The sequence below is a fragment of the Prionailurus viverrinus genome, chromosome X, assembly GCF_022837055.1.
Source record: "Prionailurus viverrinus isolate Anna chromosome X, UM_Priviv_1.0, whole genome shotgun sequence".
NCBI classification, from domain to species: Eukaryota; Metazoa; Chordata; class Mammalia; order Carnivora; family Felidae; genus Prionailurus; species Prionailurus viverrinus.
In genome coordinates, this window is record NC_062579.1 from 84067389 (window position 1) to 84088382 (window position 20994).

Consider the following 20994-nt stretch of genomic DNA (forward strand, 5'->3'; position numbering starts at 1 on the left):
ATGGAAAGTGAGCTATTAATTAAAGTCGCTGACCAGCATCGTGTTGCTGTCGATACCCCCTTTCGTTGCTGTCAGTGTTTGCTTCATATGTTTGGGAGCACTGGTGAAATCATATTCGAGTAAAGTTGTTGCAAAATGTCTGGAGTGCAAGTAGGGCCCTGGGTTTGGGAATGTAGGTTTTCCAAAACCATGAGTCTCATTACTTTGTGATTAGACTTTGTTCTTTATGAGCCCATCACCCTTATCACAGTACTGGGAACATAATAATTGCTCAATAGAGATTTGTCCAGAAGAACTGGATGTGATGTAGCTCTCAATTTTACTCCAGTTCAGAGAAGATTGTGATTCTATTAAATAGTGCACACAAGTCCTTAGATGTTTTTATCTCCTAGTCTACCATCTCCTTTTATGGGAACTTTTTATAAATGTTGAGTTGTGTCCAGTCCTTTTTGTTTCCCAAACATCATCAATTTTGAATATAAAAGCAGCATGGGTTATTACAACTACTTTAATTAATGTATTACTGTGTGTTACTTTAATAAAATGTATTATTACCCATGTAAATTACAGAAATTACATGGGAATATCACTCCAATGTTTTGTCATGGACTCGGGCATTGTAATTTTCAGTATGAAATGAAGGGAGATAAACCAATTTAAATCTTTCTCTCTCTCTTCCTCTCTCTCCCCACCCCAAACACAGGAAGCATTGTGAGTGTTGGTGACCCAAAGAAAAAATACACAAGATTTGAAAAAATAGGTCAAGGGTAAGTGATTGTTATTTGAAATATCAAAAGATAAGCACCAGAGACATACCTTCGCATTCAGTAGCAGCCTAGCTTATATTCCTGTTCTGCATTCTCAATATTGGGCTTTCTAGCTGACAGACTGACTGTTAATTAACCTAAGAATACACCCTGCTGGAATCCGCAGGAATATTGGGCCAACAATGAAGTGTTTAGGGACATTTGAATCCCATATGGTTAGAAGATTCAAACTGATTTCTCTGGAAAAGTAGTAGAGGCATAGAAACCTCTAACTTGTGTGAAACCCCCCTTCCTGCCTGTCCCCCCTACATCTGTATGGATGTTATGCTTAAGATCCTGTTTCATTGTCCAATTGTTAAGGGCCAGAGTGGAGGTAGGGAAGGTCCTTACTGAGAAGTCCAGAGGCAGGCAGAGTTGACTGCTCAAGTAAGAAGGAAACAGATTAATCATTCCTAAATGAGATGGAGTACATCATTTTCACTTAGTATGCTTGTTAAGAATAAAGATCTCTAGGCCCTACCGCCAGAGATTTGATTCAGAAGTCTGGAGTGGGACCCAAGAATCTGAACTTCGGGGAAGTTCCTCAGGAAATCCTGATCGTCAGCTAGACAAGGGGACCCACAGGGCCGAATCATTCACCAGAGCTAAAGGTGGGAGTCATCGGTTCTATAAACTGACTCTAACTAGGCATGTTTCTCAGACCTCAATGTGAAACTGATCATGAGGGCCCGAGTAGGCTACAAATGTTTGCAACAGGGAAACGTTTTGTTTAAAGACAAATGAAGTGCTCTCAAGAGAGGTCCTTAAATGGGGGATGGGACAAGATATTTAGATGCATCAACTACTCTATGCCGCCAGGAGCCCAGATGGTACATCTCCAGAGGTCTCCTGGCTAAGAAGGAAGGGGTACTGCTAATGTGCCCACAAAATTATGCTAGCCCTGCAGCCAGCGGAGTCTCTGTTCTTCACGTACTTTGCTGCTTTTCCTTGGACTCTTACGTTCAGAAAATTATATATTGTACAGAAGCTTGACGAATTTTCACGATTTTTATCCTTTATTTCTTTTTTTTCCCCCCCAGCTTCTGTACTAAAGTTTCTTTTGAAATTGCCAACTTATCTCAGGAAATAAGGGAAAGCGTTCGTTAGATATTTTGGCTAGGAGGTAAGAAGGGCACTTGTGGGGAATGTGCCTGATGGGAATCAAGGTAAGAAAACCATAAGAGGGAGACAGAAACTCAGGGAAAAATATATGGCCATGGTTGTTCTTCCAGTGGAAACCATAACACGGCTGTATTCGAAGTTTCTAGAGGCCAAAATGCATACCTATGTGTGCTTTTGCTTCTTTGTCATTTGATATCACTGGTATTCTCTGTTGCTCATAAAAAAAGGACTTTTGTGGTCTCTAGCGATGCCCGTCACCTATCCAGTCAAATAGTATTTCTGCCCCTCACTCTAGAACAGTGCTGTCCGAATAGAACTTTCTACGATGATGGAGATGTTCTATATTTGTGCTGTCCTATACAGTAGCGGTAGCATGTATGGCTGTGGAGCACTTGTAATGTGTCTAAGGCAAATGAGAAACTATATTAATTTAATTTAATTTCTTTGTTTATTACTTGTTCATTGAGCGCCAACTATGTGCCAGGTACTTTTCTAAGCACTAGAGAAACAGAGCTAGGTAACGATGTGAGCCCTCAAGGAACTTATGGTCTATAGCTGTAAATGCCTAACAGAGGGTTACATAGGGTGCAAGGAAGAAGACATTAAGACAAGTCTATTCACCTCACCGAAGTGCAGGGCAGGGCTGGCTTCTATAGCCATTATTTCCTACCTGGAGAGAGAGGCGGGCAGAGAGGGAGGGAGACCCAGAATCCGAAGCAGGCTCCAGGCTCTGAGCTGTCAGCACAGAGCCCGATGCGGGGCTCGAACCCACCAATCGTGGCATCGTGACATGAGCCGAAGTTGGACACTTAACTGACTAAGCACCCAGGTGCCCCAAAAGTTGCCTTTTAGATTTTATTATAATCCGGTTGGGGTTTTGGTGGAGCTAACAATAGGAAGGGATACACAATCCACAGAGAAGCAGCATTTCTGATCTTTGCTGTTCAGTATGGGAAGCATGTGACTGTGGAGCATTTGAAACGTGGCTAGTCCAAACTGAGATATACTGCAAGTACGAAATACGTGTTCATTTCAAAAACTTAGCATGAAAAAAGGGTGCAAAATATCTCAGTAATAAATTACATTTTGGTTGCCTGTTGAGATGGTATTTTACATGCCTTGTGTTAAGTACGGTGTATTCTTAAAATTAATTTTATCTTTGAAACTTTTTAGAATATAGCTCCCCCCATATTTAAAATACGGCTCACATTATATTTTTAACGGGCAGCTCTGCTCTAGTTGCAGATTTAAATAGGAGCTATTTGTTTATTTATTCAAAAATCAGGGTTGTTTTTTTTTTTTAGCTGTCTTTTGGGGAGTGGGAAGTGGAAGATGTTATAATTCTGTTTTGCTTGCTCTTTCCCACTAAGACCCAACTGAGCCAAAAAAAAAAAAAAAAGCATTGAATTTAAAAAAGAAAAAAGTAGCAGATGGTTTCGAATATCTCCCAGATACCAGGTAATGAAGCAATACTGATTTCGCCAAGAACAAACGTGAGGCTGCCAAGGAACTTTGCATACTCCAAAGACATTTCCCCTCCTAGTTATTTATGCTGCTGACCTCTGAAGGTGCAAAAGGAAAGTTCTGTATTTCTGCCTAACTTTGTAAATCCTCTGTAATCCAAATTGAAAAGTCAAATCCCGCTTGCCACCGCGGAAAGGTCTGTTTTAAATTCCCAGCCAGTTCATCATTTTAAAGAATGTTGAACCCAGTAGATTGTTCACTCATATGCCCAATTAAACTTTTAAATACATCCTTAGAGGGTAGGAGGTTATTTTATTCCTCCTTTTGTCTCCTTGGGTGTCTGTCATAGTGTTTTTGTACTTTAGTAGGCCCCCTCAAAAAGAAAAAAAGAGGAAACAATTTTGTACAATTTTTGTCAACAGCAAGAGTTTCCTTGGCCAAGGTCAAAGACGTACAGAGCTTCTCCTGTCTGCCTCTCCCATCTCTCTGGATCTGTTTTTGCCTCAATAAATATTTGTGGAACAAACAAGGAAATGTTTGTTCTTTTTAGCTCTCCTTTTCCTCCGTCCTCTGTGCTTTCATATGTACATATATGTCCATCTTGTTCTTTCGGTCCTCTGTCTCTCCCTCTCTGTCTCCATATGTCTCTATCTCTTTTTTCTTGTAATAACTCGTTCTGATTCCTTATTCTTTGGGTACTTGTGTGTGTTGCACGTCTGCCTTTTTCGTTCATGTTGGCTTCATCTTCCACTGCCCATTTTCCAAACCCAAATGGTAGTAATATAAAATCAAGATGCGTTTCTAAATGGCTTTTAAGATAGAAGTAACTTACGATAGAAATAACCAGAATCTATTCATTTGCTGTGATTTCAGCTTGTATTTAATTGACTAATTTTGGTTTTTCATTTTTAGTAGATTTGTGTTCTCCGTTCTTCATTTTTCAAGTGAATGAGCAAAATATGGATTTATTTCTCACTAGACCAAAAAAAGAAAACCACTTAAATTAATTTTCCTTTTACTTAAATTGCTCTCAATGGATTTTTTTTTTTCCATGAATGATTGGCCTGAGTTAGACAAATGCGCCTCTGCTCTCAGTATATAGGGTTTTTATTTTCTTTTCATTAAGCCTGGTTTTTTTTTTTTTAACTTGTTTTTGCTTTACCTGTTTTAACGGTGAAATTCCAACCTGTGTCAGGAATCATTTGGTGCTAGGAATAATCAGCCCCAGTATTCCAGTTTCAGTCAGCTCCAGGGAACACAGCAGCTTACCCCTGGGAGCCGGATTTGAGAAGAACCTCTCCATTAATCACCCTCATCTACTTGGAAAACTGAATTTTTCCAGTATGGGCTTCTGCCATTATTTCACCGGGTTTCTGTGAAGGCTAAAAATGACATTATTTGACCAGGTTTCTGTGAAAAGTGTTCTATCATTGGCCACCAAATCTGGATGTTTTGAGCAGATGTATGTGAAGTTTAGAAAAAGAAAAGGAAGGAAAGACAAGAGGCCGGGCACCTTCCAAATGACCATTAACAGCATGAGTCTGTCAGAAATCTATCCGGTGAAGACTTCAGAATCTTCACTCTGTGGGATAGTTAATTAAAAGAACTTGTTTAGCAAAGGGGGTGGAGCGAGACAAGAAAATCAAATATTTAGTTTCAGTCAACAGCTATCACTGTGTAATTCTCGAAGAGGCAGCAGCCGTGTCCCTACACAGGGCTGAATTTAGTAACACCAACAACTGTCCTCACAGGTTCCTCATTAACGTATTCGAATTTGTTTTTACGGCCTTTTCCTCAACGAGAGTGCACTGAGAGGCAGACCCCCTTTCTCTCTCGGTTTCACGTTTGCTCTCTCCTCACTGTAGTAGACACACATTTTTGAGGACACAACTCAGAGGCTGTTTGGGTCCAGTTTAACATATGACTTTTCCAATTCAGTGAATTTTTCCTGAGTGCGGACTACACATGACCCACGGAACAGAACACAGTAGTTAAGACCCGGGTTCTGAGAGTCACGGTGACCTCTGTGTTCACCGTCTTTCTGAACATCTGACGGGGCAAAAGGGAGAGTTGGATCAAGGAATGAGCAGGGACCCCCTCACCTCCCTTCCAAACGTGTGTACTTTTCACCCACAATTTTATCCACATGTTTTTCTTCACCGCCCTCTCCCCCACAGACCTCTCCCTGGCTGCCTTGGCCCTAACTGATCTTTTCTGTCTTCAGGCCTGAATCTTACAGCATACATGTATACATCACTCATATCTGAGCTTGCCTCGCCACGTAAAATCGCTTGAAACTGGGAAAACCACAGAGGAGCGAAGGGATGGTTTGGGGAAACCTTGAAGAAAAACAAAGAGCCCAGATTCTGAGCTCAGAAGTCTGTAGGCCAGTTAGTTAATTTCCGAAAACATCAGTGTTGTCGTTCGTAGCACACAGAAGGCCCATACCTCATAAGGTCGTGAGATGCGAAAAAGGGAAGGCGCTTAAAATTTTTTTGTAATGGTTATTTGTTTTTGAGAGACAGAGAGACAGAGCATGAGCAGGGAAGGGGCAGAGAGAGAGAGAGAGCGAGACCCAGAATCGGAAGCAGGCTCCAGGCTCCGAGCTGTCAGCACCGAGCCCGACGCGGGGCTCGAACTCATGAACCATGAGATCATGACCTGAGCCGAAGTCGTGCGCTTAATGGACTGAGCCACCCAGGCGTCCCGGGAAGGCGTTTAAAGTACTTAGTGCAACACATGACACATAGGGAAGTGCTCAGTAAATGTTAGGTATTATTAGAGGTGAAAGGTGCACCCACGGCTACTGTTCTGTAGAGCAGAATACACTGAGGAGTGCTACATAATTACAAAGAGCTATGGGGACATGTGGATGGAGAGGAGGGACAAATCCTTTCTAGCCAGGGAGAGGGGATAAGGAAGGATCCTTAGAGAAGGGTGCATTGGAATAGTGACTTGAGAAGGTATAGGATTTAACAAGTGGGGATTATGGGCAGTTCGGTTGGGGAAGGAAACCAAATGAACACCGGCTTCGGGCTGTGGTATCGCTAGGCCCTGCAGCGGTGTCTGGCATAAAAGAAATCCTTAGCCACTGTTTGGTGACTGCGTATCAAAAAGACCAAAAGAGGCAATCAGCAGCACCAGTCTCATGGACAGTCAAACGTCCAGTTTGACCGGGGAGTTAACAGGAAATCATGCTAAAAAGATCTGTCCGGACTGTGTTATCAAACAAAGTGAGAGATACAAGATGCACTGTAATTTGTATTCGTTTGGATAGTTTTTTAAGTACGTTGTACTTGGACATGGTGTAACCCTCTGAAGATTCACAAGAGTAGGCAGTGAAAAGTCAACGTCCCTCCAACCCTTGTGCCTTCGCCTCCTTGTATAGAGGAAACCTCCGGAAAGAATTTGTTACTGGTTTCCTAGGTAAAACTCTCATACACTCTCTAAGCACACACACGCACACACACGCACACACACACACACGTACTCATACATCGTGTATGCTTGGATAAAAGGTCACACAATGACATAATTAAAAAAAATTATTATTATTGAGAGAGAAAGAGAAAGCATGTGAGCAGGGAAGGGGCAAAGAGGGGTGGAGGAGGGAAAGGAACCAGAGTGGAGACTGTGCTGACAGCAGAGGGCCCAATGTTAGGCTCGAACTCATGAACTATGAGATCATGACCTGGGCTGAAGTTAGCCGCTTAACTGACGGAGGCACCCAGGCGCCCCCAATGACATAATTTTTAAAAACAGTTTTTTTACTTATCTGAACATGTAAACTGTTAGATACACAAATGGTGAATGTCTGTTTATGACGTTTAACTTGCTAATCACTCTTATTTATATATTTCAAACCACACATTATATGGGGCACCTGGGTGGCCCTGTCAATTAAGCATCCAACTCTGTCTCAGCTCAGGTCTTGATCTCAGGGTCATGAGTTCGAGTGCCGCGTTGACCTCCATGTTGGATGTAAAGCCTACTTGAAAAACCAGACAACCCCCCCCACACACACACATTATATAAAATAATGTTTACGTTGGGAGAGATTTTTCTACTCTCGCATTTCCTGAGTATAATTCAAAATTTTAATGTGCATCTTTAACATCATTGTTTTTTGTAGTCACTAGAGCCCTGCTTTGAGTCACCCAGCAGCTATCCAAGTACATCATCTGAATCTCCTCTAACATCTTTAGATACAATATTTTTGAATCCACTGCTATTGTGTCCCTGGATATTTTATTTCTGGTTGCAGTTACCCACCCATATAACATTTACATGATTGTTTTGCAGGTGTATATTTAGATCTTCACATCGTAACTCTCCGTGATACCACTTTTTATTGTATTTTTTTAGGTTTATTTATTTACTTAGAGCTCCCTGGGGAGGGAGCGAGCAGAGAAACAGAGAACCCCAAGCAGGCTCCACACTGCCAGTGCAGAGCCCAGTGTGGGGCTCAAACTCATGAATCATGAGATCATGACCTGAGCCGAAATCTAGAGTTTCTAACTTGCACAAGAGTAGAGAGAATTCTACAAAAACCTCCATATTCTTATTGGCCCAATCCAATAGTTATCAATATTTGAATATAATCACAACGCCATGGTAACACCAACACAATTCAGCAATCCCTTGATATCATCTAAAAGCCAGTCTACTCTCAGAGTTCCCCAGTTGTCTCAAAAATGCAGTTTTTATAGTTGATTCATTCAAATTAGCATCCAGAAAAGATCCACATATCGTGTCTCTTAAATCTCCGTGCTTTAAAGCAGTTCCCCTTCTTTTTCCATTCCCACTGATGGATTGACTAAATTAGTCATTGTCTTGTAGAATGTACCACTTTCTGGATTTGTCTGTTAGTTTCATTCAATGTCCTTTAACTTGCTCATCTGTTACCTGTATTTCCTATCAGTGGAAGTTAGTCCTCAAAGCTTAATAAAATTCAAGTTCAATCTTTGGCAACATTCCTTCATAGGTCGGTTCTATGTATTTCATATTATATCAGAAGGCACACAGTGTCTGATCATCCCATTTTTCAGTGATGAATAGATTGATCAGAAGGGTCAGTTGCGGGGGGCACCTGGGTGGCTCAGTTGGATGAGCATCTGACTCTTGGTTTTAGCTCAGGTCATGATGTCAGGGTCGTGGGATCGAGCTCCTCATTGGGCTCTGTGATGAGTGTGGAGCCTGCTTGAGATTTTCTCTCTCCCTGTGCCCCTCTCCCCCACTCACACGTGCTCTCTCTCAAATAAATAAATAAATAAATAAATAAATAAATAAGAACAGTCAGTGGGGACTCCCTGTCCTGTCTAATGCAAAGTTCTTCATCAGCCTTTCATCTAATGGTTTCATCTATTGATGACTGTACTGCCCAAATAATTATTAAATGAAGGATTACAAAATTGTGTTTTTATTTTTTTAAGTTTATTTATTTTGAGAGAGACAGTGCAAGTGGGAGAGGAGCAGAGAGAGAGCCAGCACAGAGCCCGATGCAGGGCTCGAACCCACAAAGCTGTGAGATCATGACCTGAGCCAAAACCAAGAGTTGGACACTTAACTGACTCAGCCACCCAGGTGCCCCCAGATCATGATTTTCTAAAACTATCATACCTTCTACATTTTATTACCTGCAGTGCTTTTGTTGAAAAGAACTTTACCTCATCAGCTGGGGGTCTTTGGTTACTCTGAAATATAGTTCATACAGGCAAATCAAGTTAAATGCTTAAGTTTTAATTGCCAATTTCAGTGTAAGGAGTTGGTACCTGAGTTACTTCCAGAAGCGTCCTATGAGGGGTGTTTTGATTTTAAGTGAGAGAAGGAAGCATTTTCTTTTATGAAAAAAATTTTATAAGCTCACTGGCCTTTATATATTGAATCCATTTCAGTCAGTTGTATTCACTGTTGTATTTGATGTTCCAACTCTCCTATCGTTGGCTAATGGGTGCTCTTTTCACTGCATTAATTTTGAAAGTGACCTTTACAAAGCTTGTTTATGACATCCAACACTTGCAGTTCTGATCATACCTTCAGAAATAATTTATTTACATCCTTTCTTTCCAATTCTGACAGATATTCTCTATGAGTATCCAAACTGGCATTGATTGAGAATATTTCAACCTAAGGTGTCAATCCCAAATAGTACTTTATGGATAAAAACAAATGAACATGAAGAATGACCATATTACAAGAGAGATTTTATAAGGATTTGAATATAAGGCAATTCCCCTTTTTCCTGAGGAAAAAACTGGGGGGAGCGGATACCATACCTTGTATTTGGGCACATGTGGTACACATCTGTGTGTATTTGTGCATGTACACATGTGTTTGTTGTAGGTATATTTTTAACGCAGGTGGTAACATGTTATAAATCTCCTATTTTGTTCTTTGCCTGTGTCTTAGAGATGGTTTCGTATCAGTACCTCATTCTTTTTAACAGATGTGGTGTTTTTTTTTTTCTGGATGTACCATAATATAGTTAATCAGCGCCTCATCAATAGACGCTTAGTTTGTTTCCAGTATTTTGCTCACATACACAAGGCTTCAGTGAAGATCTTCACAAAGAAGCCATTTCATACATATGCAAATCGATCATTAGGTTAAACTACTGAAAGTGGAATTGTTACATGAAAGGATACTTTCTTTATAAATTTTTTAATGTTTATTTTTGAGAGAGAGAGAGAGAGAGAGAGAGAGAGAGAGAGACAGCATGCAAGTGGGGGAGGGGCAGAGAGAGGGAGATACAGAATCCGAAGCAGGCTCCAGGCTCTGAGGTGTCAGCACAGAACCCAACATGGAGCTTGAACCCAGAGGTGTGAGGTCATGAGCTGTGAGATCCTGATCTGAGCCGAAGTCAGATGCTTAACTGACTGAGCTACCCAGGCGCCCCACGAAGGGATACTTTTAATGGCCAAGTTGCCCCCCACCATAGAGGTTGTTCCATGTGACATGCTGACTAACAATGTACAGGAGTGCCTGTTGGCCCACACCCTACCACCACAGCCCCGTTAATTTATTTGGGAATCTAGGATTATAATAAAAACTCATACACACACTGATTTCCAAAAGGGAGAATGTTTAAGAAGGGACTCTAGGGGGCACCTGGGTGGCTCAGTCGGTTAGGTGTCCGACTTGGGCTCAGGTCATGATCTCGCAGTCTGTGGGTTCGAGGCCCACGTCGGGCTCTGTGCCGACAGCTCAGAGCCTGGAGCCTGCTTCGGATTCTGTTGTCTCCCTCTCTCTCTGCCCCTCCCCCAGTCATGCTCTGTCTGTCTGTATATGGCAAACAAGAGGCTATATTGAAGGATCCACTGACCAACAGAATCTGTGTCTGTATGATGCCAAAGTACCTCAGTGGTATACCACGTCTCTTTGTAGATTACACGAACCCCACAGCTAAATTTGTCAGAAAGCGACCATGGCAGCACTGCTTGAAACTGATTTCCTCCTGTGAATAAGGACGTTTGGCCACAGGGATTTTGTCCAACGTCTGGATCTTTGCCAATCATATAATTTTATGGAATGATATGATCAAGCCATCAGTAATTGCAGATAAACCTCTTCTCTCGTTGTTTTGCAAGACTTCAGTCCCTGTTCCCCTCAACTCATTTTCATTTTAAGGCTTGAGAAAGTAAATATATCATGTTAGGCCTTTCTCAGACTAATCTTCGCGACCCAGTGAGGAGCCCTCTTCTTCTGCCTCTGACATAAAGTTCCCATATGGAAGATGAATCGTTTTGAAACTTGTTTCTTAGAGGACTTGATGAATAACAGCTTGTTTAGAGAACCTGACAAAGGGGCGGAAAGCATAGAACTCAGGGATAAGTGCTGAGAATAAAACCTCTGACTTGTTTTGCTTTGTTCAAGAAACTATGCGCAAGAACATAAGTGGTGTCTAGTGTGCTTACCCAAGCGATTCTTTGGGTAGGACCACCCAAAGCAGAAAAGGATTTGCTCCCTCATCGGATCTGTTTTGGGCTATACAAGGTAGCGCACAGCTAGGAGGCACTAAATAGATGTCGTCTGAGCTTTATAATAGCCTTTGTGATGAAGGAGATTGGGAATACATTAGCATTTGTGAAGAACAATGTTTATAGAGCACTGGAAGATGCTCTTTGTTCTACTTATTGCTCTTAAATGCACTGTGTTGTGTGCTGTCCCTTGTAAAGAAGGATGATGCCACTCAATCAGCCACCATTAGCAGGGCTTACACTTTGTTTTCTTTCCAGCCATAGTAATGAGCTTGTATGAAGCCGCCGGCCCCCCTTTCCTGTCTAGGCCGTCTTGAAACCAATGGCGTGCACTGTGTGAAACAGCTGGTTAGGCTTCATGTTGGCCTTTCCAGGGATTAAAGCCTGTAACTGTGGCCTCATTATCACTAGACTGTAACACATGGAGCTCCCTGGCCCCACACCCGTAATGTGTTACAGCTCTATTTAAAATTAGATGACCACGGATACTCTGGGGACCGTCATGCCCTAGCGAAGGAACAGAAAATTCCCTGTTCCAATCTATAATTCTACTAAGTAAAGACTGGACCACCTGGTCCCGGCTCCATTCTGGGTACTTAGAAAGGTACTTTGACAACATGATCTGTACAAAACTTTACGGTGGTTGTTTTTTTTTTTTTAATTTAGTGATACATTTTTAAGAGGCAAACTACACAAAAGGAAACACTGGAACCCCCTCTGAAAGAGCTGTTGCCTGAGTGGTGACACTGTTCATCACCATTCCTGAACACAACAGGGCATGTGCCTCAACCAAATGAGTAGATGTACGGTAGTATTGGACCATATGATATCATGTATTTTTATGACAGGTGCATTAGTATAGCAAGATAAGGGCCTACATGTAGTAACTGTGTTTTGAATACTCAGCAGAACAGAAAGTCCTGCCCTAAGAACTAGCCCACTCTTGGCCACATGAGCAATCTTAATGGAGTCTGGAAACAAAAGAACCATCTCCTATTGTTATGCCAAAGGAATCAAACCGAGTTGTGCAGGGGCAAACTAAATGGCTTACAGAGGGGGCATGCGGACTAAGTTAAGCAGGAAATTAGAGGCAAGAGAAATATTTTAGGCAGGCACTTTCGCATAGTAGATACAAGGCCAGACTTTAGGAAGTACCACGCTTGCCCTTAGCATTGATGTAGAAAAGCTAAAGATCTGTAATGGAACATGAAATGGTAGTTAAGAGCGTGGACTGTGGAGCCCAACTAATGCATTTGTGAGTTCAGCTGCTGACAAACTGTGTAACCTTGGGCAGGTTACTTAGCATTCCCCAGTTCCAGGTTCCTCATTTGTAAAATTGTATAGGGTGAGCAGCGAGATCGCCCATTTGTAGAGAGCAAGCAGAGTGTAAGGTTCAATAAACAAGATGGCCTTTTCTAGCAGCAGAAGTAGGAGTAGTTGTAAAAAAACAACCATCCTTGGGGTACCTGGGTGGCTCAATCGGTCAAGCGTCTGACTTCAGCTTGGGTCATGATCTGGTGATTCACAGGTTCACGTCCCATGTCAGGTTCTGTGCTGACAGCTCGGAGCCCGGAGCCTGCTTCAAATTCTGTGTCTCCCTCTCTCTCTCTCTCTCTGCCCCTCCTCTGTTCACGCCCTGTCTCTCTCTCTCTCTCTCTCTCTCTCTCTCTCTCTCTCTCTCAAAAATAAGTAAACATTAAAAAAATTTAAAAAAAACATCCTCAGTGTGGATTAAATCCCTGTGACCTCATTAGCATCATATTTATGCTTATAAAACCTTAAATGTGAATATCGCCCTATCCTTCTGGCTCCCTTGCTCCTACTACCATGAGGCTCTCCTTGGATCTCCCTGAGCTCTCCAGTCGTCTTGCCCTCTTCCTGTTCTCTTAGTCAGTGAGCTTCCTTCTAGCCTCACTTGCCTGCCTTTCTTTCCCTCCTCAAATCCATTTCCATGCTGAAATACGAGTGATTAATCTAAATTATAAATCTTACCATGCTGTGGCTCTGGCAACTACTCATGATCATGGCTTGACATCAGCTCTTAGCAGGAAGCATCAAAACCTGATGAAGATTGCTGATAATTAAATGGACTTGTCTTGGGAGGAAAAGGGAGAAACAGTGCATTGTTTGTTTCTTTCTAGACTCTTTAGGCTAGATGCCAATGTTTCCATTTGAGTACTAAGTGCTTGGCCAGGTCAAGAAGAAATTGTTGATGAAGTATCTAATGTGATGCCAAGAACCCAGCAGTACTCATCACGCTGTAATTGATGATGAGGCCCAACAGTTGAGCAATCTGTTGGTTTAATATTCTTGAACCATCGTGGAGGTTAACTGAAATATCTCTTGCTCAAAATTGGGAGGCTTTTGTTACTTACTAGCTGTGTCATCTTGGGGCACATTCATCCTACTCTCTTGGCTTCAGATTTCCCATCTTTAATGAAGTTAAACTGGATGATCTCTCTTTTCCCTTGAGTCCTGATAAGGCATGCTTTCCTTATACCATCTGAGTGACTGAGGTTTGGAAGAAACAAAAACCCCATCATAAACAAATGTTCCCCCCATTGCAATCTGGCTTCGATATAACTGGAATGGAGACATAAGAGAGAGCAATGTAATTAACTGGCATAAAAATTAAATTGACAGTGTTGACCATTTTGGCCCACCAGCCCAATATACTCGAGAACTGGGAGTTTTATCTTTCATATTTGTTAGTTTGATTCCTGGCATTCTTATGTCCCAAAATGCTGCATGGAACTGCCTTTTTTTTTTCTTAAAGTGATTGATTGATTGATTTTGTAAAGATAGCCTTTGAGATACTTCAACATAGCCCAGGCTGTTACAAGGCCCATTTCGGGGGGAATCAGTGTGACATGTTTGTTGGTTCAAAGATTGTTTCTTTAGGAGTATACACTACTGTGCTTCCCTCTTACAAGGAAAGTGCTTCCCAGCTTCACCACGAAGGATCCCTTCAGTTATTTGTTTTTATGAACTCCAGGACATGAATAATTAAAAGTATTAGACCATATTATTAAACAATAGCTTATTTCTCAGACTTTGTTAGGCAAACACTGTGTAACTGCTGCTTAGAGCTTTTGATCAGTGAGCTATGCAAGGTAATCAAAAGTTATCATTCTAGCTGAAAAGAAATGTATTTCTTTGAAATGAAGGAATGAAATCTTTTCTTATGAAAAGAAAATGATATTTTAATTAGTTCCACCTTAGGTAAATGTAAAATTCCTGTTAGGAATTTGGAAATCAAATATCTTGGAAACTCCCAGATTTTTAAATGAGATGCCTAATAATAGTATAATATAATATAATATAATATAATATAATATAATATAATTCCTAATAATAATGGCTATTATTATCATATTAATGGTTATTACATTAATAATGGTAACTATTATTATTAGGTTGGTTGTTGCCTAATATATTCATTAAGTTCCCAAACTATAGACTATGGATGATGATGGTGATGATGATGTCAGTGCTGATGTGTATTGGCAATGTGTTTGAAGAACTGGCTTTCACCACCGTATACATTTAATCCTCCTTTATTCCTGAGCTACGTAGAGGTTAAATTACTTACCCAGGGTCACACAACTAGAAACTGGTGGGATTTGAACCCAGGAAGGATTGAGCAGATGGGGGCAAGGACTGTGGTTCATAACCTATGAGCAGGCAAGGAGAGCACTTGGCTCAAAGGAATAAGTGAAGGAGAGACATTCACATTCATACCAGTTGAATCTTAAATTGGTGGACTATGGGAAGGCATCAGAGCTGTCGTGTGGAGAAGTGTTTGAGGTGCAAAGATCAAGTGGGAGGCAGGGCACGAAATTGTATTCTGCAGGTTAGTACCTGAGTTTGCGTTGAGGATTCTGTGAGGGCCAAAAGTTGGGCCGACCAAGAACTTATTGATCAGAGCTGTGAATTCCAAGTGCCTGACATGTTTGGGGGTGGGGGGTGGGGTGAGAAGAGGGGTGGAAGAGAATGTCACCATTTTAAGGCTGGGAACAAGAGTTGAGGAAGGAGAAAATGGCTCCCCCTGGACAATTGCATGTAGGCGCTAAGGTGGGAGAAGGGAGAATGAGAAAAGCTAATTTTTTAGTTAATAACTGATGTTCTAGAATTTCAGGGCCTTTAGGCCTCTGTGGATTAGGGATTTGTGGCAATTCTATACCACAGAATGCCACAAAATCCAGGATATTGGGATTCCAGCATTAGGACTCTAGCAATTTAAGACAATGAAATGCTGACGGAGGTTGGGGGGCCCAAAACCCAAGGATTTGAAAGGTAAATCTCTAGAGATGTTAAACACTAATCCCCTTTGCACTCCAAGTCAATCACAAGTTTAGCTCTTAGGACAGTAGAAATGGGATTGGGGGCAGGGGACAGGGTGGTGAATAGGGGAAAGCCACTGGGGCAGGGATGTTGGGCCTCTCTCCCTAGCAGCTTTAGCTGGAGCAGCTCCTATTTTATATTGAGGGATTTTTACATATGGTTTTGTTCAATAAAGGCATTCCAAAAAGAAAGAAAAAGGCAAAAACACTAAGGAAAAAAAGGGACGTGGAACCTCTGTAAAGCATTCCAGTAAGCCCCCTTTGTCCTTTGTCCTTTTTGTTTCTTTTTAAGTTTATTTATTTATTTTTGACAGAGAGAGAGAAAGACAGAGAGAGAGAAGGGGAGGGGGGAGAGCAGAGAGAGGGAAAGAGAATCCCAAGCTGTCAGCACGGAGCCCAGCGTGGGGCTCGATCTCACAACCGTGAGTCATGACCTGAGCCGAAATCAAGAGTCGGCTGCCCAAGCTACTGAGCCACCCAGGTGCCCCACTACCTTTGTCCTTTTTGAAAACAGGGACAAGCACTAGCAAGGATGTTTTGGCTTGGAGATGGGGAAGTAAATTGATAATAATAGCAGTTACCGTGTTAAGCGCCAACTCTGATCTGGGCACAGGACTGAATGCTTACATAGATTGTGCCTTTCAATTTCCTGTGGGTCTGTGAGGAAGATGCTATCATCTCATTTTGCAGATACTGTTACTTTTATGGCATCTGAAGGAAATGTGCAAGAAAAGGTATTTTTTAAATATTTATTTATTTTGAGGGAGAGAGAGAGAGCATGTATGAGCAGGGGAGAGGCAGAAAGAGAGAGAAGGAATCCCAAGCAGGCTCAGCGCTGTCAGTGCAGAGACAGATGTGGGACTCGATCTCAGAACCACGATAATCACGTTCTGAGCTGAAATCAGGAGTCAGATGCTTAACCTCAGACTGAGCCACCCAGGTGCCCCAAGTAAAGGCCTTTTTGAATATAATTCTACAAACAGATTTAGGTAGTTGTTCGGGGCTCATGCAGTTGAAATACACACCAAGTCAAGGTGATCTATTCTTTTGAGCCCAGGTGATTCTGAGTTCAGAAGGACCAATCACAAAGTGGCCCCTGAAATCAGAAATGTCTGATAGCTTATTCCACAAGGGAAGTGTTTTATGTTGGTTTATGTAGAAGATTCCTCCACAGAAAGGAAAGGTTTTGTTGCAGTTGCATGTTTGTTTGAAAAGACTTTTATTAATTTGTTCATTCAGCAAATACTTAATGAGCACGAACCGCGTGCTCTGAGCCCAGAATGTCAAATATACAAAACTGAGAGGCTGATTTCACATCAGCCTCAAACCTGAGGAATTTCTGAAACTTGTAAGTCCTGCTTTAGGTGACACCTGTTGAGTAAGGGCAATTTTTTAGTCAAGTTCCAATAGATATGTATGTACCTATGCAGAATGAAGAGAGCAGAATTTGTAGATTGTACATCATGAAATTCAAGAACCTTAGAATTTAGGGAGCTTGGCTGGCTCAGTCAGTGGAGCGTGCAACTCTTGATCTCGGAGTTGTGAGTTCAAGCCCCACGTTGGGCATAGATACTACTTTGAAATAAATTTTTGGGGGCTCCTGGGTGGCTCAGTCAGTTAAGCATCCAACTCTTGATTTCAGCTCAAGTCATGTTCTCATGGTTTGTAAGTTCAAGCCCCAAGTCAGGCTCTATGCTGATAGCACAGAGCCTGCTTGACATTCTCTCTCACCCTCTCTCTCTGCCCATCCCCCACTCATTCTCTCTCTCTCTCTCTCAAAAAAAAACCCAAAACCTTTAAAAAATAATAAAAATAATTAAATAAATTTGAAAATTTCAAAAAATAAAGAACTGTAGAAATAAAGTGGCCCATTTCCTATATTTTACAGGTCAGAGTCAGACAGACTTGGACTATAAGCTGTTTAACTTAGGGCAGGTCACTTCACCTCTCTGAGCCTCAGCTTCCTTGTCTGTAATGTGGAGGTAATAGACATAAGGTGATTTATATTAAATCCTTAGTGCATTGTCTGACATGCACAACATGCTCCATATATTTTTACTGTTCTTGTGATCACTATTTTCTCAGTTGAGGGGACTGAAGCCCAGAACAGGGAAGTGACTGGCCCAAGGTCACACAGCTTGTTGATGTTAGGATAAATATTAGGACTCAGATCTCTCTTAGTAGTCAAATAGTCCTTATACTACCCCACTCATTTTATTCATTAGGCGCAGTAATGTAAACTTCCTAGGCTTAGGAGAAATATTTTGGTTCATCCAAGTAGAAGAAGGGAGAAGAATGGCAAAGAAATGGCTGACATAAGAAAAGAAATCCTGGACCCAGAAAACAAAAGAGCAAGTGATGTATAGAGAACAAAGGAGAAACAACAATTACTAGAAATTTTAAGTAGCAATGTTGGAGCATTACCGTGTCCTGTGAATCACAGGACTGATCTCCATTCTTATTCCTTTACTCACCACAAACATTTCGATGAAATTGACGGGGTTTTCCTTTTTCTTGGGAATAGAAGTAGGGATGTGGTTCAGAATGCATGTGTGTTTCACAGAACGTTATCACTGTGAATTCAGCTTCACTACACAATTTCTATGTGCAAAGCAAAGACCCCTACAATTGAAGTTAGAATGGGAGCATGAATACTACCAGGACCTTAGGAATGATAGATTTTTAAAGGGTGGTGGGTTGGAGGGAAACATCATAGAAGCTGTTGAGAAATTTTGAAAAAAAAATGTCTCAATAGTAAGGCTGTGTGGTTGTTAAGTTGGTGTAGCTGCAGCACTAGGTAAGTACGGCACTGAGTGTGATTGATTTGTTACATAAAAATATTCTTAAGAGTCAGAAATCTATGAGGGGTGCCCAGGTGGCTCAGCTGGTTCAGTGTCAGCCTTCGGCTCAGGTCATGATCTCACGGTTTGTGGGTTCGAGCCCCACATCGAGCTCTGTGCTGACAACCCAGAGCCTGGAGCCTGCTTCGGATTCTGTGTCTCCCCCTCTTTCTGCCCCTCCCCAACTCATGCTCTGTTTCTCTCTGTCTCAAAAATAAACAAACATAAAAAAATTAAAAAAAAAAGAGATATCTGTGGGAAAAGCACTCCGTCCATGTGCTAAGAGAAAAGGTTAATTTACAGTTGCCTAAACAAGAGATGATGTACTGTTTCCTAAACCGTACTTCAGTTTAATCAGAGGACTACAATGTTAGCTGTTGCCACATCCGAGGAGTATTCAGAATATTCCAGGAGCTTCCTAAAAGGAGCAGGGCCATTTTGCTCAATTCATTACTGCATAGTGCTGGAAAGTCCGACTGGAATTACTGGCCCACCCAAAGGGATACATTAAGACTGTTTCAGCTGTAATTACCACACAAAAGGAGCGTTCCGTGGTTATTTCATCCTTGAATCTTGAGTTTGCTGATTTCCCTCTCCTAAAAATGACATTTTATTTCAAGTAAAATCTATGGATAGCAGCTGGATTGCTTATTCATTTGATAACTTTCACCTTCACAGGGCATCAGGTACTGTTTATACAGCGCTAGACATTGCAACAGGACAAGAGGTGAGTGCTAACATTCAATCCTGATTTTTTAATTGTCCTTTAATTCACACGAATCACATTTCTTCTTTGATAGCACCTATGTCTGATAAAATGGGTGGCACTGGGTTGACGTGGGAATCTATTTCATAGATGTCCAAAGTGTCTAAAGTGGATGGTTTACTCGTGATTGACCAAAGAAAAGGGGTATGGGTTTGTGGCACTGAGAAAGAGCCTAGTAAGATAAAGAATTTGTATGCCTTACTCTGTGTGCCAAATATATATATATGTATATATGTATATATATATATATATATGCGTGTGCGTGTTTAATGACTGTAACTCATTTGTGCATTTTAATCACCATTCAGGTGGCCATAAAGCAGATGAACCTTCAACAGCAGCCCAAAAAGGAATTAATTATTAATGAAATTCTGGTCATGAGGGAAAATAAGAACCCCAATATTGTTAATTATTTAGATAGGTAAGTGGTTTCCCTCATTGTGTACTTGTTTTCTTTTCTTGGCAAATCATTTTATTTAACATCTGTTCATTTAGCATCCGTTCTCCAAATACTTCTCAAATGCTAGAAAAACCTCGCGGATGCTGCAAAAGAGTAGAGTATCACATCTATTGCTAAATTTGCACCCACTTTTCTTTGTCCACCATCAAACATTTGAAGACACATTTTATGGTCTCGCTTCTAAGCATGAGCAGTTTGTGTAATTTCCTTTTGAGCATCGTGGCTCCGTGTTGGCAGGAAATAGACTACTGCGTATAGAGGAGAGCTGCGGTGTTTTAAACACTTCATCAACTGTTTGGAGCCAGTGCAGTCTCTGGGTGTCTAAGTGAAGAGGGCTGGCTGTAATGGCCCCGCTTTAATGGGCGCTTTGTGATTAACTGACAGTGAGGTCTAGGGAATTGAGACTTTAATCTCAAACCTTTTTCCTAGACCAGGTAATTAATGTCTCTTTCATCAGTGGTATTAGCAGTGGGTTATAAATAGGCATTTAAAGACAGCGCTAACTCTTCACTTGTGGTTAACATCTGTCTCATTCAATTTCAGTAAGTGTTTGTTTAGCACCGCTGTGCTGTGTACTCTGGGGGGATATAAAGGAAGTAAGACTAGGTCTGCAACCTCAATGAGCTTAAAATCTTGCTTTCTGTGTTTTGTACCAGGTGGACCGGTGGGAAAGAAAGAGGGGAAAAGGGAGATTAAAAAAAAAAGGAGTCAAATTTTACAGGCGAAGCCTATGTTTCATAAAGTGCCATTTAGGGACTATCTGTAGCAGAGGGACTTCACTCTGCTTTTTTCATTTTGTCAAAATGGCATTTGTACAAAATGGAGATTTCTAGGATGCTTTCTGTTACTGATGAGGTAGAGCCTGTAATTTTCACATTTAATAGGCTCCCCAGGTGAATCTTATAGGCACTGCAGTTCGAGCACCACTGGATAGAAAGTCTTGCTTCTTATTGATGTCAAACTTAGGGCAGGACAGGATCAGCGGGCTCACTCCATTCTCCAAAATTTCTCTCTTGCTGAGTTGGGGCGGGGAGGGGAAGAGAGACCCGATCATCCTGCTACTGTGCCTTCAGATGACTCCAGATGTTTTGAATTTTGTCCAAATTGTAGGGCTCTGGTGACCTTCCTCCCCATGTTTGATCATCTGCGCGTGCTCCTCAATAGGTGCCTAAAGAAATTGGGCATGTTGCCCCTGATTTCTGCTGGAGGATTGATAC

At 41.5% G+C, this 20994-nt stretch overlaps 1 protein-coding gene across 11 annotated transcripts in view; it reads left to right on the plus strand.

Moving 5' to 3' along the window:
- PAK3 (p21 (RAC1) activated kinase 3) overlaps positions 1-20994 on the plus strand; it is a 214182-nt gene that overhangs the window by 163563 nt on the left and 29625 nt on the right. For all 11 annotated transcript variants that reach the window (XM_047844364.1, XM_047844358.1, XM_047844356.1 and 8 more), the window contains 3 exons: positions 704-767; positions 19230-19278; positions 19626-19738. In XM_047844364.1, coding sequence (XP_047700320.1) covers positions 704-767; positions 19230-19278; positions 19626-19738 — 226 coding nt within the window. The remainder of the gene's footprint in view (positions 1-703; positions 768-19229; positions 19279-19625; positions 19739-20994) is intronic.